This window comes from Sus scrofa, chromosome 5 (assembly GCF_000003025.6).
Source record: "Sus scrofa isolate TJ Tabasco breed Duroc chromosome 5, Sscrofa11.1, whole genome shotgun sequence".
NCBI lineage: Eukaryota > Metazoa > Chordata > Mammalia > Artiodactyla > Suidae > Sus > Sus scrofa.
In genome coordinates this window covers 41,803,157-41,823,240 of record NC_010447.5, presented here as the reverse complement: position 1 = coordinate 41,823,240, position 20,084 = coordinate 41,803,157, and the positions used below count along the sequence as shown (strand labels likewise).

Below are 20,084 nucleotides of genomic sequence, written 5' to 3'. Positions count from 1 at the left end.
AAGATGTAGATGTAGCTCTGTCAGTGATGTAAAGGGCTCCTTTGTGGTGCCGTAGCAAGCAGGGGGTGGGCCAGCCTAGACATCAGCAGGAACCGGGAGGAGGGGGCAGTTAGGATGAAGCATGACCACAAAGTGGTATGTTTGTCTAGTTAAGCAAATGACCCATGGTAAATGTTGGTGAAGATTTAATTACGTGACTTTTATATCATATTTGTGTTTTAAAGCTTTGAACAGAGTATGCACTGCTTTCAGGACTCATTTCTCTTCTTAGGAATCTAATAAAAATAAGGCGTGTCTAGCTGTATCCATTCCAGGCATATTCATGCATCCCCAAACAGCATGGTTGCTGGAGAACATCATGGTAGGGAGAGAGGTGAGGCATGCCCTAGTCAGGAGAGACCACTTGCTCTCATTGAATCACTCTTCCTGTGTAACTGTTAAACCGTGGGACCTCCTGTATCAGTCAGTATTCTCCAGAGACGCAGGACCAATTGATTGTGTGTATACACTCTGTATTATAAAGATTTGGCATATGTATTTATGGAGGCTAGCAAGTCCAAGTCCACAATGTGGGTTGATAGACTTGAGACCCAGGAGAGCTGGTGGTGCAGTTCCAGTCCAAAGGCCAGCAGACAGAGACCCAGGAGAGCCAATGGTGCAGATGGAGTCCATAGGCAGACGGCTGGAGAATTCTTATTTGGGGAGGCTGGTCTTTTTGTTCTCTTCAGGCTGTCAATTGATTGAATGGGTGGCCACATTATGGAAGGCAATCTGCTTTCTCACAGTTTACTGATTTAAATGTTAATCTCTTCCAAAACAGCCTCCCATAGCACACATTCTCTGCCCCCCTCCTTGGGAATGTACCAAAGCAAAGCTTCCTTAGAGACATGGGGAGCCCTCAACTCCCCAGGGAAACCAGATGTTGAAGCTACCCCATCCTCAGAATGTCTCTAAAATGCAAACAGTTTTAACTAAACACATTATAACCTGTTTGAATTAATAGATAAGAAAACGCTTAAATAATTGTGACGCAGTTTACAAATGCAAGGAATTTAGGGAAGTGGTGAGTGAAGAGGGTGTGGGTAGAGTTCAGCGTACTTGGGTGCATTGCCACCTGTCGTGAGGATTATAGTTTGGCCAAAGAACAATAAACCTTTCTTTCTGTGACTGGACTGCACACAGCCATACCCAGTGCAGTGAAGATTTCTTTAGAAATCCTGAGGTCTACAGGAAAATCCCGTCTTCATTCTACAAGAGGATGGCTTGGGTGCATCCTGGGAACTCTGGTTCTGCTACCCAGCCAGTGAATTCTTACCCACTCTCACTGCTGCTAGCCTTCCAGAGGACTCCTTGTGGTGCTGTGTGACTCGGGGGTTGAAGGATTGGACAGCTGAAAAATATAATTTGTTTACATAGCAGCTATCTTTTGAGCCATGTTATCTCATGTAAACCTTGGGAGAAAATAATAAAATCGAGTGGGTGCTTGTATTGCTGTTCATGCAGATGGAGTCACCACAATTTAAATTACTCTAGTCAGTGTAGGACAGTATTTTACACAAAATTGCTTAATAAACTGGTCTGAAAGAGATCTTATTCTCTTTCTGTATTCATTTTATTTTCTCTCTCTTACCTCTGATTTTCTCACAGCTCACATTTGAGTCCCCACGATGCGAAGAACGCTGTATCATTTTTTAGGAGAAATTAAGTAAACAGAATTAGATCTCCTTCAGGAATTTTAAAATGAGACGAACTTATTGCAATATCACAACAGAAATGAAGTACTTAATACCAAATGCTACATAAATTTCATACTTTTTAAAGCAGTTTTTTACAACCTAAATCTTTTGTTTTATTTTAGAGGGTAAGCCTTTAACTTGCAGAAATAGTGGTTTTTTGTTTTACAGCGAACTCTTACAACAAAATGCTCATTAATTAAAAATAGCTGCCCGATACAGGAAACAGCTCATATAGCAGATTGTGACACTGTTCTAAAAACAGACTTGAGCTGCTTGAGTGCAAAAGAAGAATGAGCAGTGAAAACTTGTGAGCGGATTCAGGTAAAAGCATGCTTTGTTTTAAGAGGGATCTATATGCCTTTATGTTAATTAATGTTTTTCTAATTGTGAGTCACATGTACTTACTGTTAAAAGCATTATAGCAGTATTTTATATAGAAAGTGAAATTGCCACCCAAATTGCGGTGTCTGTCTAGTTGGGTGGCTTTTCGTAGATTCTTTTCTATTCATATACAGCAACGTATATATATTTTTAAAGTGGAATTCAGTGTTTTTTTAACTTAGTTTTTCATTTATGTTAGAAATTTTCCACATCACATCTTTTAAAATCCTCTTCATTTATTTAATCTATTATCTCTCTCTCTGTTTTTTTGTTTTGTTTTGTTTTGTTTTTTGTTTTTTGTTTTTGTCTTTTGTCTTTTTAGGGCTGCACCCATGGCATATGGAGGCTCCCAGGCTAGGGGTCTAATAATAAGAGCTGAGCTGTAGCTGCCGGCCACAGTCACAGCCATAGCCACAGTAATGCCAGATCCAAGCTGCTTCTGCGACCTACACCATAGCTCATGGCAATGCAGGATCCTTAACCCACTGAGCGAGGCCAGGGATTGAACCCTCAACCTCATGGTTTCTAGTCGGATTTGTTTCCGCTGCACCACAATGGGAACTCCAATCTTATCTCTTTTGAGGCAGCATGGTATTTCACTTTATAGCTATACTACAATTTATTTAAACCAGTTTCCTGTTAATAGGCTTAACAGTTGATATTCTTTCCATTTTTTTTCCCCTTGAAAGTCATTGTTTTTAGGGCAGATGCATTTGTAATTGAACACATTTACCAAATGTAATTTGTTGATAGTGTAATATATTGAGAATTTACTGTGTACCTGAAATTCTTCTAAGCACTGTACTGTGAAAATTAAAAGGATAATGCTACCATCTTATGAGGGATTTGCTATTACTGTCCCCGTTTTCGATATGCAGAAAGCTTCCAGGCTCCCTGTATGCCATCATGGCCATCCATAGGATGGACTGAAAGAGAGGTGACTGGCTCAGACATGTGAAGGCTCTTTAAATCCAAAGGAGCTGAGCAGAAGGGCAGCAGCTGTATCAGCACAAGAGAAGGCAGAGCTTACGAATTACTGATGTTAAAAAATCTTTGCTGGTTGCCATAACAACAGGCTTTGTCAGATCTGCCACCTTCACTTGGGCTGAGGATTCCCTGGCTAGTACCACAGATTGCTTGGTGTCTGTGTGTCCCTTGCTGATTTCTGAATTCCTATTGTGAATTTTCCTGATACACAACTTTTCCTCGTTTGTCTCTACCCCTCATATGCCTTCCTGAAATCTCCCTCCCTGCCCAGTGCTCCCAGATGGCTATGTAGGTACTTATTGTTTTCTACTGAAAATGGAAAACCTTAGTTTTTTGGTTATTATTAGTGGCTTAGACTCTAAGATCTGTCTGTAAAATAGACTCTTAAAAAAAATCACCTGAGACTTTGAAGGTTTCATTTGTTTAAATAATTGTTAAATTGATTCTAGGTATAATAAATTAAATTTTTAGAGGAAAGAAAGTTTAGTACACATTATGTTTCTACATAATTATCTAGTCCATCATGACTAGAGAGGAATGAAGTTTAAAATACCACTAAAAGGCACCTGTTTTTGATTATTTATTATAGTATAATAAATAACCCTAAAATTTAGTAACTCAAAGCAGCAATTTGTTACCTTGTGATTGAATAGGTTGATCAGGCGCTTCTGTTTCTGTGTGGTATCAGCTGGTTGCTGGAATGGCTGTGGTCCTCTGAGGCTTGGAGCTCAACTGGGACCCAGTGGCTGCTCAGTCACATGTGGTGTTTGGGTTGGGATCGGCAGGGCATTGTTTCTGCCCTATTCTAATGGTCTAAGCAGTAACAGACTCAGCCCTGAGTCACTGTGGGCACTCTACAAGGATATGCATATCTAGAAGTGTGGTCCATTGGAGGTGATCACCAAAAGAACATTTTACTGCAGTGTGTCCTCTGGTCCCCACACATGCAGAGCATACTAAACCAGGCATAAGACCCCTACAAGTCTCTCTATTACTATATCAGCTTGAGTCCAGGATTTTATTATTTACATCAGGTCTAGGTACAGATGAGGCTCTTTGAGTACAGCTAATCTCAAATGGAATACCTGTGAACTAAAGGGATGAGGTATTTGCTCCCCTCTCGCACTCAATATCCAATGATAAGGAAGGGACAGAAAAATTGTAATAGACATTCCTCTTCAAAAAAGTATTAGAGGAGTTCCCTGTTGTGGCTCAGTGTTAACGAGTCTGACTAGGAACCATGAGGTTGAGAGTTCGATCCCTGGCCTTGCTCAGTGGGTTAAGGATCCGGCATTGCCGTGAGCTGTGGTGCAGGTCGCAGATGCGGCTCGGATCCTGAGTTGCTGTGGCTCTGGCATAGGCTGGTGGCTACAGCTCTGATTGGACCCCTAACCTGGGAACCTCCATATGACGTGGAAGTGGCCCAAGAAATGGCAAAAAGACAAAAAAAAAAAAAGTATTAGAGACTTGAAGAAGTAGAAGCCTGATACATTCCTGTTAGGAATGTAAAATGGTGTAGTCGCTTTGAAAACAGTCTGGCAATTTCAGAGGTGGTTAAACACAGTTACCGTTTGACCCAGCAATTCCATACTTAAGCATATACTCAAGAGAAAGGAAAACATAATGTCTATGCAAAACTTGAGCTTAGGTGTTCACAGCAGCATTATAATAGCCAAAAGGTGGAAGCAACCCAAATACCTATCAATAGTTTATTAATACAATGGAATGAAATAACAACTACATACTGCAACATAGATGAACCTTGAAAATACGCTTAAGTGGAAGAAGCCAGTAATAAAAGACCACACTGTATGATTCGGTTTATGTTGTCCAGAATAGGCAAACATATAAAGACAAGTTTGATTATTAACTTCTTAGGGCAGGTGGGATTGGATGCATGAAGAGTAATAACTTAAGGATATAGGTTTCTTTTCTTTTTTTTCATGGCTGCACCCGCAACATATGGAAGTTCCCAGAACAGGAATGGAATCTCCACCGCAGCCGTGACATATGCCACAGCTGTGGCAATATGGGATTCGTAACCCACTGCACCTGGTTGGGGATCGAACCTGAGCCTCTGCAGTGGCCCAAGTTGCTGCAGAGACAACACCAGGTCCTTAACCTGCTCTGCCCCAGCGGGAATTCCTAGGTTTCTGAGATGATGAAAATATTCTGAAATTGAGTGGTTGTGTATATCTGTGAATATGCTAATAACCTTTGAGTTGCAAACTGGATAAATTGTATGGTATGTGAGTATACCATAATTCAGCCAATCAAGCTGTTCAAAAAAGAGGGGGGTTGGAATACGAGGCACAAAGCAGTCTTGGTCTAGAGTAGTCCTAAAATTCAGCTAAATGTCTGTCAGTGGTTCCTTGTTTATGGTGGTTCTCCGTGACTCTTGTCTCCACCGTCTAGGCTCTTTGCTGTGTCTTCTGAATTTCTTTTCTGCAAGAAATGGCCCATGTTTGCAGTTTCTTCCTGTCTGAATAAGGGCCCTGATATATTTCATTTTGAACTATCGCTATCTTTTTTTTTCCTTCTTCTGCATTGAGATACAGAAATATTTCTGTGTTTTTATTCTAGACTGATGGTGCTTCCACTGATATATTTCTCAAAATTTTTTATGGGTTTTTTCATGGATCTCTTTGGGGTTTATAACATTAGATTATAACGAGTCTCACAAATCTCTCAGAGACAGGGCTCTACTTTGAACTGCCTTTAGGTCAGGGTGCTGTCTTGAAGCACCCTGTAAGATTAAAATACCTGTAAGATTTTTAGAAGTCCTAGTGTCTGGTAGAGATGGTCCTTAAGACACACCCTTAAAATTCTTTAAAGCCTTTTTGGTCTAGCTCTGTGATTTGTGAAGTTATCATCTTTGTACCAGCAGTATTAGCATCACCTGGAACTTACTGTAGTGGTCAGACCCCATTCCAGATCTGCTGAATCAAACTGTGAGGATTGGGCCCTGATTTCTGTGTTTTACCAAACCCTCCATCTGAGTCTGCTGTACACATGGTTTTAGAACCATTAGTCTAAAGGAAAAAGTCTATGAGGAACCTAAAATCTTTATGAGGAGTCAACAAAGGGTTTTACAGCCATACCCTTGAAGTCACATTTTCCTGGGAGTATAGGATTCGATCTTAGCCCTGAGCCATTTCTTACTTTGAGCTTGCTTTTTTACTAAGATGCTGAAATGAGCAATGGCTTTATTTTTGAAGTCCTCAAGTTCGGCTCCTTTATATTTTCTCTAAATACTGTTTGAAAAGGAACCAAACGGTTCCTTTTTTAGTTCATCTCACTACACAGGCAGTTAAAATGAGCCAGTTGATACTTTCAACATTCTTCCTGGAATTTTCCTTAGTCAGATCTTGAGTTCATTAGGTACCCTTTCCATCTTCCACATCACTGAATGTGATGGTTTGCTGATTATTCTGCCAGCATGTAACTCGGGTTCTTTTTCTTCATGGACCAATAACATTTCCTTACTTTTCCAAACCTTAATTCGCAGTCTCCTCAAAACTCTTCCAGCTTCTGCCCACCACCTGGACCCAAAGCCAGTATGTATTTTAGATTGTTGTTACAGCAGAACCCCACTTCTGGTACCAGATTTTGCTCACAGTTTTGAGATTTGATGGGGTTCATTGAGGACAGCTCATCTCTGGTCTGTGTGCTGTCAGCTGGGACAGCTTGATGAGGGCTGTAGGATTTATTTCCAAGATAACTCACTTCCATTTCTGGCAAGTAGGTGCTGTCACCTGGGCCCTTCTCATTCATGTGGCTGCTTGGACCTTCTTACAACATGGCAGTTAGACTCCGAAAATAAGGAAGCAGAAGCTGCCGGGCCTCTTAAAAATTTAGCACAGAATTGGTCCAGTGTCCTTGCCGCCCTTTTCTGTTGGACAAACAGTCAGAGATCTAACCCAGAATCAAGGTGGCGGCAAAATAAACTTCCCCTCTCGGTGGGAGTGGTAAAAGAGAATTTGTGGCTATTGTGAATCCACTCTATTAAGTTAGGGTATTTTTTGAAAACGCCTAAGGGCACTCTTGGCTCAAGTTATGAGTTGGTGAAAAGTAATTGTAGAAGAAGGGTTGTAAGTTCTGGGAAAAGGTTAAAAGAAAGCTTTTATTTATTTGTTTGTTTGTTTGTTTTTAGGGCCATACCTGTGACACATGGAAGTTCCCAGGCTAGGGATCGAATCAGAGCTACAGCTGTTAGCCTACACCACAGTCACAGCAATGCCAGATCCAAGCGTGTCTGCAACCTACACCACAGCTCATGGCAGTGCCAGATCCTTAACCCACTGAGCGAGGGCAGGGAATCACAGGGATCGCCCCTAGACCTCATGAATACTAGTCAGGTTTGTTACTGCCGAACCACAATGGGAACTCTCAGAAAACTTTTATATGTAAAGAGCATTTCAATACCTGTGAAAATTTTGAATGTTGTATTTTACTGTTGGACATGTCTTTTTTTGGGTAGAATTAAATTTTTTTTTTTTTTTTTTTTTTTTTTGTCTTTTGTCTTTTGTCCTTTTAGGCCACACCTGCAGCATATGGAGGTTCCCAGGCTAGGGGTCGAATCGGAGCTGTAGCTGTCGGAGTTCGCCAGAGCTGCAGCAACTTGGGATCCGAGCCACATCTGCGACCTACACCACAGCTCATGGCAATGCTAGATCCTTAACTCACTGAGGGAGGCCAGGGATCGAACCTGCGACCTCATGGTTCCCAGTGGGATTCGTTTCCGCTGCACCACAACGGGAACTCCAGAATTAATTTTTAAATTCCTCATCAACAGAGTAATACTCTTAAGCACCTTTGGTGTCAAGATTTCTTTGTGACAGGAATGTCTGAACGAATTTATGTATCTTATTTGGTTTTATTTTTAGTAAAGATTGCCCTCTGCATTAACAAATATAGAGAAATAGTTGCCTTCCACAGACTCACCTTCTTAAAATAGGGACTAAATGCTGTTTAAGGGTTATAAACAATGAAAGGCAGACTCTGGATACTTCGTTGACGTGATTGTGATGAAGCAGAGGGTGAATAATGGGATGAAAGGATCCCAAGGTTTTCTATCATTTGGAACTTTTGTGTGCAGCTATTTCCAGATTGGCAAGAGAGGACAAAACAGATGATGGCAGCAGAAGTTGCCCTAGCTTTTGCTTATTCACCCACATCATTTATTAGATTAGCTCATACAGGCTAGTAAATTGGTTCTGGAATTTGTTGACAACTTATATTAATAAAATTTTCCCTATCCATTTTGGAGGTATTAAAAAAAATCAATTTCATGCTCTATTACAGTAGTGATTCCAAAGAGTTTAAATATTAGTGTAGCCTTAAAATTAATAGAACCTGACTGGTTCTAATTTTTATTTATTTATTTTTTTTTTGTCTTTTAATGGTCGCACCTATGGCATATGGAAGTTCCCAGGCTAGGAGTCGAATCAGTGCTACAGCTCCAGCCTAAGCCACGGTCACAGCAACGCAGGATCCAAGCCCCATCTGCAACCTATACCACAGTTCATGGCAGCACCGGATCCTTAACCCACTGAGCAAGGCCTGGGATAGAACCTGTGTCCTCTTGAATGCTAGTCATATTTGTTACCACTATGCCACCATGGGAACGCCTGGTTTTAAATTTTTAACCTTTAATTTTAGTTCCTATTTTTAGCTTCAATTTCATGCTTTTGGGTTTGGTTTTGTGTTATCTTGATTGCACTGGTAAGTTGTTAAATAGTGAAGTAATTTGAGTATCTTTCCTTTAGTTTGATTGTTTGTGAAAATGTTGGGCAACGCCGGTTTACCTCACTTGAAGTTTTACTCTTCCACGACGGTCGTCAAATAGGACTAATCATGTGCTTCCTCCTTTTCTCTCTCCTTGGTTCTTGTATTTATGTTTTTCTTTATTCTCCTCATACTTTACAAGGTCTGGTGGAGTGATATTCAGGAGTGAGATTATGAGTGGCGTGGAACAGATGATTAGGACACATGTGTTTGTGATTCTGTAGGAGGAATCCTTCTAGCTTCTCAACACTCTTCATCCAGTGTCAAAGTTCCCTGGTGTGATGTCATCACCAAAAGTTTGGAAAATGCTCTTGGTTTTCAGAAAGTATATTCTGTTTCCCTACAAATTAAAATTCCTTTTGTTTGGGGATGTCTATGTACTCATCAATCCATCAAGCAGTTGCTGTGGGGGGGGCACATAGGTGAGGGGGAAGCGGTCACTGTTATTTGCTTCTTAGTGTCTACTCTTTAAATTCTTCTTTCTCAGTCAGATTTGAAAGCTGGGCATGATTTTCTGAAGGCTTGGAGTAGACATGGTAGAAAGTTGGTGGGGGATGAGCAGGGAGGTGGCCAAATTATTTTGTACTCTCCCGCCTTCACAACCATACTTCACTCATTAGATAGGACCTTACTTATTTCAGGGTTTATGCAATTTACTGTAGTCTCACTATCTTGAATTTCAGTTGTTAAGAATGTTGGAGTTTTTTTTGTTTGTTTGTTTTTAGGGCTGCATTTGCAGCATATGGAAGTTCCCAGGCTAAGGGTCGAATTGGAGCTTCAGTTTGCAGGCCTATGCCACAGCCACAGCAACACCGGATCTGAGCTGCATCTGTGACCCATGCTGTAGCTTGCAGCAATACTGGATCCTTAGCTCACTGAGTGAGGCCAGGGATTGAACCCTCATCCTCATAGACACAATGTTGAGCCCTCATCTTATTCAGTTGTTGCCATAGGTAAGGCACAGGTTTGATACATAGAATAAATAATAATCCAAAAAGGGAGGAAAACAGTAATGGGAGGGTGCTTTATCTGCTTTATACCTCCAGTGTCTGCCCTGTTTGTTTTGACTGCAAAATTCCCTGTGGTGCCCTTTCATTTCTTTCTTTCCTTTTCTTTTTTGTCTTTTCTAGGGCCACTTCCGTGGCATATGGAGGTTTCCAGGCTAGAGGTCGAATCAGAGCTGTAGCTGCTGGCCTACACCAGAGCCACAGCAACTCGGGATCCAAGCCTCATCTGCAACCTACACTACAGCTGACAGCAATGCTGGATCCTTAGCCCACTGAGCGAGGCTAGGGATTGAACCTGCAACCTCATGGTTCCTAGTCGGATTCGTTAACCACTGAGCCACGACGGGAGCGCCGCCATTTCATTTCTTTGTAAACTATATAAAGACAGTCTTTCAGCAAAATCTGCCTTTTTGTCCCAATGGATATATTTGTTGTGTTTGTGTTATTCTTGATTTTTAACTCTAGCCAAGATCATTTTGACTCCCAAACCTTATTTGGACTACCGCTTTTTATTTTGGTAGCATTTACAAGCTATTTCTAGTTCATCATTTGGGTTGCTTTTAAAAGATATATCCATGAAATCTACAACATGCTGATGAATTAAATCGACGATCTAAATAAATGGAGGGACAAACTATGTTCATGGATTGAAAGACTCTCACTGTATGATCACCCAAATTAATATAAAGTTTTAACACAGTTCTTATCAAAATTCTAGGAAGGCTTTTGTAGATATGGATAAAATTATTCTAAAATGTACATGGAAAGGCAAGTTATAATAGCTAAAACAGTTTTGAGAAAGAATAAATATGTTGGGAGAATCACTACCCAGTTTTAAGATATTACGTGGCTGTAGTAATCAAGACTATGGTATTGCCAGACGGAGAGACAAATAAATAAGTCCAACAGCGTAGATAATTTAGAAGTTGCCTCACACAGGTTCAGCCAGCTGATTTTTGACAAAGGTACAAAAGTAACACAATTTGTCTTTTCAACAAATGGTGCTAAGGCAGTTCAGCATCTATAGGGGAAAAGATGAACCTAAACCTTACAATATATCATGAATATAAATTAACTTAAAATAGGTTATCAATTTAAATATAAAACTTAAAACTGTGAAACTTTTAAAAGAAAACATAGGAGAAAATCTCCAAGACTTAGGGCTTGGTGAAAAGTTATTAGCCTTGTGACCAAGATCATGAATCATAAAAGCAAAGATTGATAAATAAAATTTCATCAGAATTTAAAACTTTTGCCCTGTGACAGACTCTATTAAAAGGGTAAAACGATAAATAGTAGACTGGAAAAATATTTGGAATACCTATATTTGACAAAGAACTCTATCAATAATTTATAAAGAAGTCTCAAAACTCAACAGTAAAACAACCCAATCTAATTAGAAAATTGGCGAACAACGCAAAGACACATTTCACCAAAAAAGATGTACAGATGATAAATGAAAATAAGCATACGTGGACATTCATTGCATAATCTAGCCATTACATTTCTGAATGAAAACTTAGATCCACCCCTGAACTGGTGCATTCATAGCAGTTTTATTCATAATAACCCAAATTGTGAACAGCCTCATGTTCGTTAATGTGAATGACTAAACTGACTGTGGTACATCCAGATTATGGAATTCAACATGGCAATAAAAAGGAACACAGCATTGCTGCATTCAGGAACTTGAATGGATCTCAAGAGCATTGTGCTGAGTGAAAAAAGCCAAAATCGAAAAGTCATTTATTATGTGATGCCACTTGATAGTATTCTGTAAGTGACACCATGGTAAGGAGAACAGTTTAGCGGCTGGCGGTGGTGGTTAGGCACAGTGGGGAGAAAGAAGGATGTTATGTATGACTATAAAGGGATAGCCTGAGGGAGCTCTTGCTGATGGTGAGAATCATTCAGTATCTTGATTGTGGTGGTGACACAAGTCTATATAAGCGATAAAATAGCATAGAACTAAATAGAGACATTGTACAAATGTCAGTTTCCTGGTTTTGATATTATGCTATAGTTGTATAATATGACAATGATTAGGAGAAACTCTTTTTGCAATTTCCTGTGAGTCAATAATTATTTCAAAATAAAAAGTTATGACTTTATGTTTTATTAAAAAAAATTACATACCCAGACTTAGGTCTGTGTGGTTCACTAGCCACAGTTGCTTGTAAATTTAAATCTAAATTAACTAAAATAAAACTTCAATTCCATGGTTACACAAACCATGTTTCAAATGCTCACGTGGCCACCTTATAGCATAAATATAGAACATTTCCATCAACACAGAAAGTTCAGTTGGCACTCCTGCTTTAGACTAAACAGAATGCCAATTGCCACATGTGTGGACACTGACACAGTTCTTAGTGAACTGTCTTAACTTTATAAATCAAAAGATAATAGTATGTACCTGGAAAATTTAAATAGAAAAAATAGGTTTAACATGACACTTTTTAAAGCTATCATAATTTTTGAGGCTATCTCCCATATTTTACTAAGAAAAAGAAATGAAACATTTGCTTCATAGTTGAAATAGGAATAGGGTTTTTTGTTTTTTGTTTTTTGTTTTTTTGTCTGCCAAGGCACAATATAGAATACATAGGAAATGGGCAATATAGAAGGGGTGGACAGGTGGAGGAAAGAGACATCAGCAGGAAAAATATTTTATATATCCTACATATTCTGCTGTTTTATTTGCTTAGGGACCAATTTAGCAATAGTAGCTTACCATTGCAGAGGAAGCATGGTTTTGCCACCAGACCCTAAACCAGAATTCTATTTCTGGCTCAAAGTGACCTTGAGGAAGTGACTCTTCTCATTCTCATAACCAGTAAGCCAGTTAAGATGAAACTGACTGTTGCTTGGGTGGACTGTAGGATAAAGTTATTCTAAAATGATCCTAGTCTTATAACCTATGTGTAAACTCTGCTTACAAGTAGGTTAAATACAAAGTTTTGAGAAATTTAGTTATGGGAAGAGTCACATGAAGTAGAAAGAGGAAGTTTACCAGTCATGAACAGTTTTAGAGTTTGAGTTTGGGCGTTAAAGACAAGAAAACTCAGTTACAGGGTAAAAGTTTTCTTGTTCTTTCCCAGGTTGGTAATTTTAGGAAAACTGAGAGAAGGTGCAAACAATTTGCATTTTAGAGATCAAGTTAAAAGGTTCAGAGTTTGGATTGCAGCTCTGCCATTTACTGTCTAGGAGTTATTTAAACTTAGTTCTCTTGCTGTCTATTCAGTTGAGCTAATTAATACCTTTTGGTAGGGTTGTTATGAGAAAGGCCCTCAATAATACACAGCTGTAATTACTAATGATAATATTAAGTTTATCAAGATATGGGATGGAATGATGGTGATATTAGGACCAAATAAATAGTTTTGTTTACTCTTTTATGAAGATTTATTTTTAGCCACATAATTTTTTGGGGGGATACTAATTTTAGCTTTATAACAAACTGGTGGTTATTTTGGTTCTTAAAGCCATTCCCAATTTATTGTGTGGCTAAACTGATCTAAATCACTTGATTTAAAACCAAGGGGGTAAATGTGTTTTTATAAAATCTAGCAGACCAAAGTAAAGCAGAAAACTAAGGGGAGGAAAAGCACACATAAACGAAATTTTAAAATTTTGTTTCGAACATGTTACAGTACAACCCCTGTAACATGTTTCTACAGCTCTATCCACATAATATCTGAATGAACAGTGAAAAGGTTTAGTTAATTGTAAAGATATATACAGATCTGCAATGTTTATGTCAAATTATCAGAAAATATTCCATGTGAATTTTTTCTTTGCCCACTAAACTGCTAAAATATTAAAAAAAAAAAAAAGACCAAGAACCAAAGCCCGCATATTCATTTGGATCCTTTCAGCCCTGGTACACTGTAGCAGAGCAGAACAGTTCCAGTTTCAGTCAATAGTTCACTGGCCTGTGGTCAGTTTGAAGTTTCCTGCTGTACTCTGAGCCAGAGAGAAGGAACCAAAAATGCTGACATCCTCATTTGGCCTCATCACTCATGTCTGAGCACGTACACCAACACTTCCTGTGCAGAACCTACCCTGACTCTGCCGAGGACATGCCTAGCCCTCAGCTGATGTGCATAGGGATGCTGGCTTGAATTGGTGAAGTTCGGAAAGCATTAACCCTTGGCTGGATGACTCATACTATATGAACATGCCATGTTACATTACTATACCTTTCAATGCATAGAGATAAGCTTGCAAAACTTATAATAACAACATTCATTGATAGCAAGTGATTGTTGCAGGCCTCTTATTAGCTCTCAAAACCACTACTCCTTGAAAATAATATTCTGAATGATAGCATGTTTATGAAAGAGGCCATATAGAAATATAAATATATGAAATATACGTAACTCATCTCCCTAATATCAATAAGGCTATGTCTATCCCACTTTAACACTCTTGGCCTCAGTTTTCTTATCCATACGATGGGAAGATTTCTAATTTTCTAAGGCCTTGTGATTTTATTGTGTGTTTCTCTAAGTAGTTTTCTCCATGGTTTCTACTTTTTGGTTCATAAGCTACATTAAATGTTTACTTTATTCTACCCATTAAAATTTCGTCAAGTTTTGTCAGGTACTTTAAGGTAATACACTGTTTTCAATTTGTTGTTCTTTCAGGAACACAGTAATTTAGGGAGTTCCCTTCATGGCTCAGTAGTTAGGGAACCCGACTAGGATGCGGGTTTGATCCCTGTCCTCGCTCAGTGGGTTAAGGATCTGGCATTGCCGTTGCAGACGAGGCTCGGATCCCTCGTTGCTGTGGCATAAACCAGCAGCCATAGCTCTGATTAGACCCCTAGCCTGGGAATTTCCATATGCCACAGGTGTGGCCCTAAAAAGCAAAAAAAGAAAAAAGAAAAAAAAAGGAAACAGTAATTTGAAGAAGTTATGTTGCAAAGTTGTCTAGATATTGTAGTTTGATTATGACTACACCATCCAAATTATCACGTGAAAGGGAAGTTAGAATTTGTATTATTATATAAATGTTGAATCTATGTGACGGTAAAATTTGAGGTGTTATGAGAAGTCTGTGTTATGCAGTAGATTATCTAAAACATTGACTTGTTTTTTGTGGCCAGGCCTGTGTCATATGGAAGTTCCCAGGCCAGAGATTGAACCTATACTACAGCAGTGACCATAGCCACCGCAATGATAAAGCCAAATCCTTAACCCACTGCACCACAAGGGAACTCCAACAACATTGATTTCAGTTTGTAACCTTCTCTTATAAGCATGGCAAGAATAGGAAACCTGCTCATTCGTGCCTTTCCTTCTTTAAAATCCTGATTTTTTTAAATTGAAGTTGTTTGGGATTGCTAGTAACCTGTGAAGGTTTGGAAGAAAGACATGGTTTTTTTGTTTGTTTTGAAGACTTTTTTGTGTATATTTTTATTTTTAAGAAATTTTTATTTATTTTTTTAATAATTTTATGTTTTCCATTATGATTGGTTTACTGTATTCTGTCAATTTCTCCTGTACAACAAAGTGACCTGGTCACACACATATATACATTCTTTTTCTCACATTATCCTCTATCATGTTCCATCATATATATATATATATATATATATATATATATATATATATATATATATATGGTTTTTTTTTGTCTTTTTGTCTTGTTGTTGTTGCTATTTCTTGGGCCGCTCCCGCGGCATATGGAGGTTCCCAGGCTAGGGGTCCAATCGGAGCTGTACCCACCGGCCTACGCCAGAGCCACAGCAACGCGGGATCCGAGCCGCGTCTGCAACCTACACCACAGGTCACGGCAACGCTGGATTGTTAACCCACTGAGCAAGGGCAGGGACCGAACCCGCAACCTCATGGTTCCTAGTCGGATTCGTTAACCACTGCGCCACGACAGGAACTCCCATCATATATTTTTAAAGTATAGCTGATTTACAGTGTTGTGCCAGTTTCTTCTGTACAGCAAAGTGACCCAGTCGTACATATGTATACATTTTTTTTCTCATATTGTCTTCCATCATGGTCTATCCCAAGAGACTGGATATAGTTCCCTGTGCTATACAGTAGGACCTCATTGCTTATCCTTTCTACATGTAATAGTTTGCATCTACTAATCCTAAACTCCCAGTCCATCCCACCCCCTCCTTCCTTCCTCTTGGCATCATAAGTCTGTTCTCTCTGTGGACACAAGTTTTGGTATTCAACCTTTTTTCCTTTTTAGGAAAAACAGTCTGACGATTCTTTATTTATTTTTTGCTTTTTAGGGCCACATCTGCAGCATATGGAAGTACCCAGCCTAGGGGTTGAATTGGAGCTACAGATGCTGGCCTACACCACAGCCACAGCAACACGGGTTCCAAGCCACGTCTGCAACCTACACCACAGGTCACGGCAACGCCGGATTCTTAACCCACTGATCGAGGCCAGGAATCGAACCTGCAACCTCATGGTTCCTAGTCGGATTCATTTCTGCTGCACCATGACGGGAACTCCTGAAGATTCCTTAAGACCTAGTTTTAGGGTAGTTTTTTAAAATAAATCTCAAGGCTATAACTACAATAGAATCACATGTAGTTGGCCCCATCCTTCCCATTTTACCACAGTATTCTAGAGCTCTCTCACTACATTTTGAAATACATTCATGGAATTTTGAAATTCGTTACTTGCGTAGATCTTTGAGGCTGCATCAGTGTTAGAAGAGGAGTTATGAAACATAGGTCTGCACTTCTTCCCCTTAGTTAGTTCTTTACCATGTCGAACCGAAGACGTGTGCATGTCTGGTCTAAGTACAGAATGCCTATAGATTTTACCCACAAATTTTAGACCTGAATAATTCCTCTGCAAGCAGGACATAGGTATGATAAGCAGAAGAATTAGAAGGCACTGCTGGATGATGTTTTACAGGAATCCTTTATGGGGGGCTGTGAGTATTGTTGTTTTTGCAATTCATATTTTTGAAATACCTTAGGTTAAAAACAATTGAAAATTTTAAGTATATAAGGTATATGAGTAGATGAAATAAACTGGTATTTTTCTCTTTGTTTACTACTAAATGATAAGTAATTATATCATTATTGGAAAATTATGCTGACTCTTGTCTAGAATGGTTTCATGCTGTTGTATTAGCACAAAAGTATGCTTTTTCTTATTTTCATGGTCTAAGTATGATTACTTGAGGTAATGGCATTTCTTCCTGTGGGTTCATAGAGAGCAGTGAAAGTGAAGTGTGCTTTAAGAGTAATTACAGTTAACCTTTCTTGGCCAAGACAAAAGTCTTATTATAGCCTCATTCCTCCTATTTTTAATTTCTATTTCTCCTCCTTATGTTTCTGATCTGTAAAGCTGCCCTTTACAGCTGCACTTCAACAACTTAGAACTTACTGGTTACACTTAATGTTCTCCCAGTCATCAATTCTTTGGGGATAAAGTTCCTTCTCCTTCTCAAACATTAGAAAGGTACACTGGTGATGTACAAGGTTAAGGACTTCTTAACATATGATTATATTTGATTTCGTGGGTGCTGAAGTCTATTTGACTTGACTAGATCCTTCTAGCACAGTGGCTTTAAAGTTCTCATGTTTTTTCTAATTAACTGAAAAACCATGCTAGGTGAATGTTTTGTTCAGAAAAGCTTTTTTTTTTTTTTTTTTTTTTGGTCTTTTTAGGGCTGCACTTGGGGCATATGGAGGTTCCAGGCTAGGGGTCAAAAAGGAACTGTGGCTGCTGGCCTATGCCACAGCCACAGCAGTGCCAGATCCAAGCCAGGTCAGTGACCTACACCACAGCTCACAGCAGTGCCAGATCTTTAACCCACTGATCAAGGCCAGAGATCGAACCTGTGTCCTCATGGATGCTAGTCAAATTCGTTTCCGCTGAGCCACAACAGGAACTCCCAGAAAAACATATTTAAACAGATATTTCTGATGTGTAGTAAGGAGAAAGAAAATAAACATTTAGATGTAACTACTGATAACACTTTGATATGTTTTTCCTCTTGGTATCTGTGGTTTTGCAAAGCTAAGATCATAATTTCTATGGATTTTTAATATTATACTTCCCCTCCCACATAACATTACATTTTTCATGTTACAAAAAGTCTTAGTAAAAATTCAATAGCTTTGATAATATGAGAAGAAGATTGAATAGGTATGACTGGTTCACTTTGCTATGCAGTAAAATTGATTTTAAATTAAGATAGTGGATTTACAGTGTTACAAATCCGCTATCTTAATTTAAAATTTGCAATAGCTTTATGATATTCTGTTTAAAAGTAGTACTTTAATTTAGTTAAAATGTCATTGTTGTTAGATATTTGACATTTTTTAAGATTTTGGATTATAAATAACTGTGAGGACACTACCATTTTAAAAAAAAACTATATTGGGAGTCCCCTTCATGGCTCAATGGTTAACCATCCCGGCTAGTATCCAGGGTTGGATCCCTGGCCTCGCTCAGTGGGTGAAGGATCCTGAGTTGCGCTGCACTGTGGTGTAGGTCATGGTGTAGGTCGAAGTTGCCCACGGCTCAGATCCCACGTGGCTGTGGTGTAGGCCAGCGGCTATAGCTCCAATTCGACCCCTAGCCTGGGAACTTCCATATGCCACGGGTGCAGCTCTAAAAACCAAAAACATAAATAAAATGAAAAAATAAATAAATAAAAAGAATATCTTTGTAAGATGCCAGGTGTGGGGGTGGGGATGGGGAGAGGAAATCCCATTGTGTTTATATTCTTTTTCTTTTCTTTTGGTCTTTTTAGAGCTGAACCCTCGGCATATGTAAGTTCCCAGGCTAGGGGTCGAATTGGAGCTACAGCTGCCAGCCTACACAACAGCCACACATAGCTGTGCTAGATCCGAGCTGTGTCTGAGACCTACACCACAACTCAGGCAACACCAGATCCTTAACCCACTGAGCGAGGCCAGGGATCGAACCTGCGTTCTCATAATGCTGGTCACATTTGTTTCCACTGAGCCACAAGGGGAACTCCCCTGTATTTATATTCTTGATTTAAGATATTAATAGTAGCCATATCTTAGTATTTTAAGGGCAGACATTAACTAGGATTTTAAATAAATGTTTTGGGTGCCTTATTTGTTTGAAGTTATGAATCTCACTTTCTAAACACCTTTACTTCTGTGTGGCAAGCAGCCTGTGTGCTAGCTATTTTTCAAATGTGGGTGACATTGCTTTCTTCATAGAGACAAAACTGGAGTGGGATCTATAGCACATTTGCAAATAGGTGATTATTGAGGAACCACCCTTTTCCCTAAGGCGGGTTCTTCTATGCCGTGAGGCTCATGTGAATAGAAAACTAGATCTATGCATCCTATCATGGGCTATGAAAATACTGGTGCTGGGAAAACAAAGATTCACAAGATGTTAACCAAAGCCTTTGGGGTTTTTGTTGTTGTTGTTGTTTCACTGGATTAGAAGTGGTCTGAGATTCTCTCAGTAATTCAGCCACAAAAGAAAAATAAAGCTTGCTGTTCTTCATTCCATTGTGTTGAGGTCCCCATGTCACAGACTTGCACCAACATGGAGTACTGACCTGCCTTGAGAAATGAATGGGCCTGCATTTAGAATACTTTGAGTTACTTATAAATTCTTAAATGTCTTCTATTTAAAACTTTATAGGCATGCTGATAAATTTTAATAGGATAGAAATAACTAGTGTGGTATGAATATATAATCAAAATATGGAAGTTTGGAGGCTTATTTATTTTTCAAATAATTATTTTGGATCAGAAAATTTGATTTTAAGATTTTAGAGGATTTCTTTTTTCTTATCCTGCTTCTGCATCATCCTAGCTAGTTCAGATGGTAATTACAAGTTAATGCCTGACATCTTTATGAATGAGTAAAAGCTTTATTGAACATGTATCACACTTGGTCATTTCTCCTGATTTTTATTGTAACTTTAAAGTTTAGGATCTGGTTGCTATTAAATGCCGGATTATATATACACATATGTATTTTATATTAAAAAAAGTCAAAGTAGGGTTTATTACAGGAAGTGTAGGTTTTATTCTCTAATAATAAATACAAATAGATTTATTTAAAAGACAAAAGGAGACGAGAGCTAGGCTGAGAATGACAATAGTACTAGAGTTCTAGTTTTTTCCCCATTTTTTTAGGCGTTTCAACCCGGGTATGCTTTTTCAGAGCGTGCATACAACTGGCACACAGTG

General features: G+C 39.0%; 1 protein-coding gene and 1 long non-coding RNA gene across 4 annotated transcripts in view; one reads left to right on the top strand and one right to left on the bottom strand.

The window, feature by feature from the left end:
- The window catches only part of FGD4 (FYVE, RhoGEF and PH domain containing 4), a 195,933-nt gene that overhangs the window by 55,957 nt on the left and 119,892 nt on the right, over positions 1-20,084 (top strand). The window contains exon 1 of one of the 3 annotated variants that reach the window (XM_021092073.1): positions 723-2,057. The exons of 1 other annotated variant lie outside the window; for it this stretch is intronic. Coding sequence is in view for 1 of the 2 variants with exons in the window: in XM_021092071.1 (XP_020947730.1) it covers positions 16,810-16,819 (10 nt within the window). In the remaining variant the exon portion in view is untranslated. Of the gene's footprint in view, positions 1-722; positions 2,058-16,302; positions 16,820-20,084 lie in introns of those variants that run through there. One more of the 3 variants, XM_021092071.1, reaches the window with a different exon arrangement.
- LOC102165844 lies at positions 171-3,967 on the bottom strand. Its single transcript, XR_303484.3, has 4 exons — positions 3,743-3,967; positions 1,631-1,679; positions 1,316-1,390; positions 171-729 (listed from the first exon to the last, which is right to left on the bottom strand). It is a non-coding gene; the product is annotated as an uncharacterized LOC102165844 (long non-coding RNA).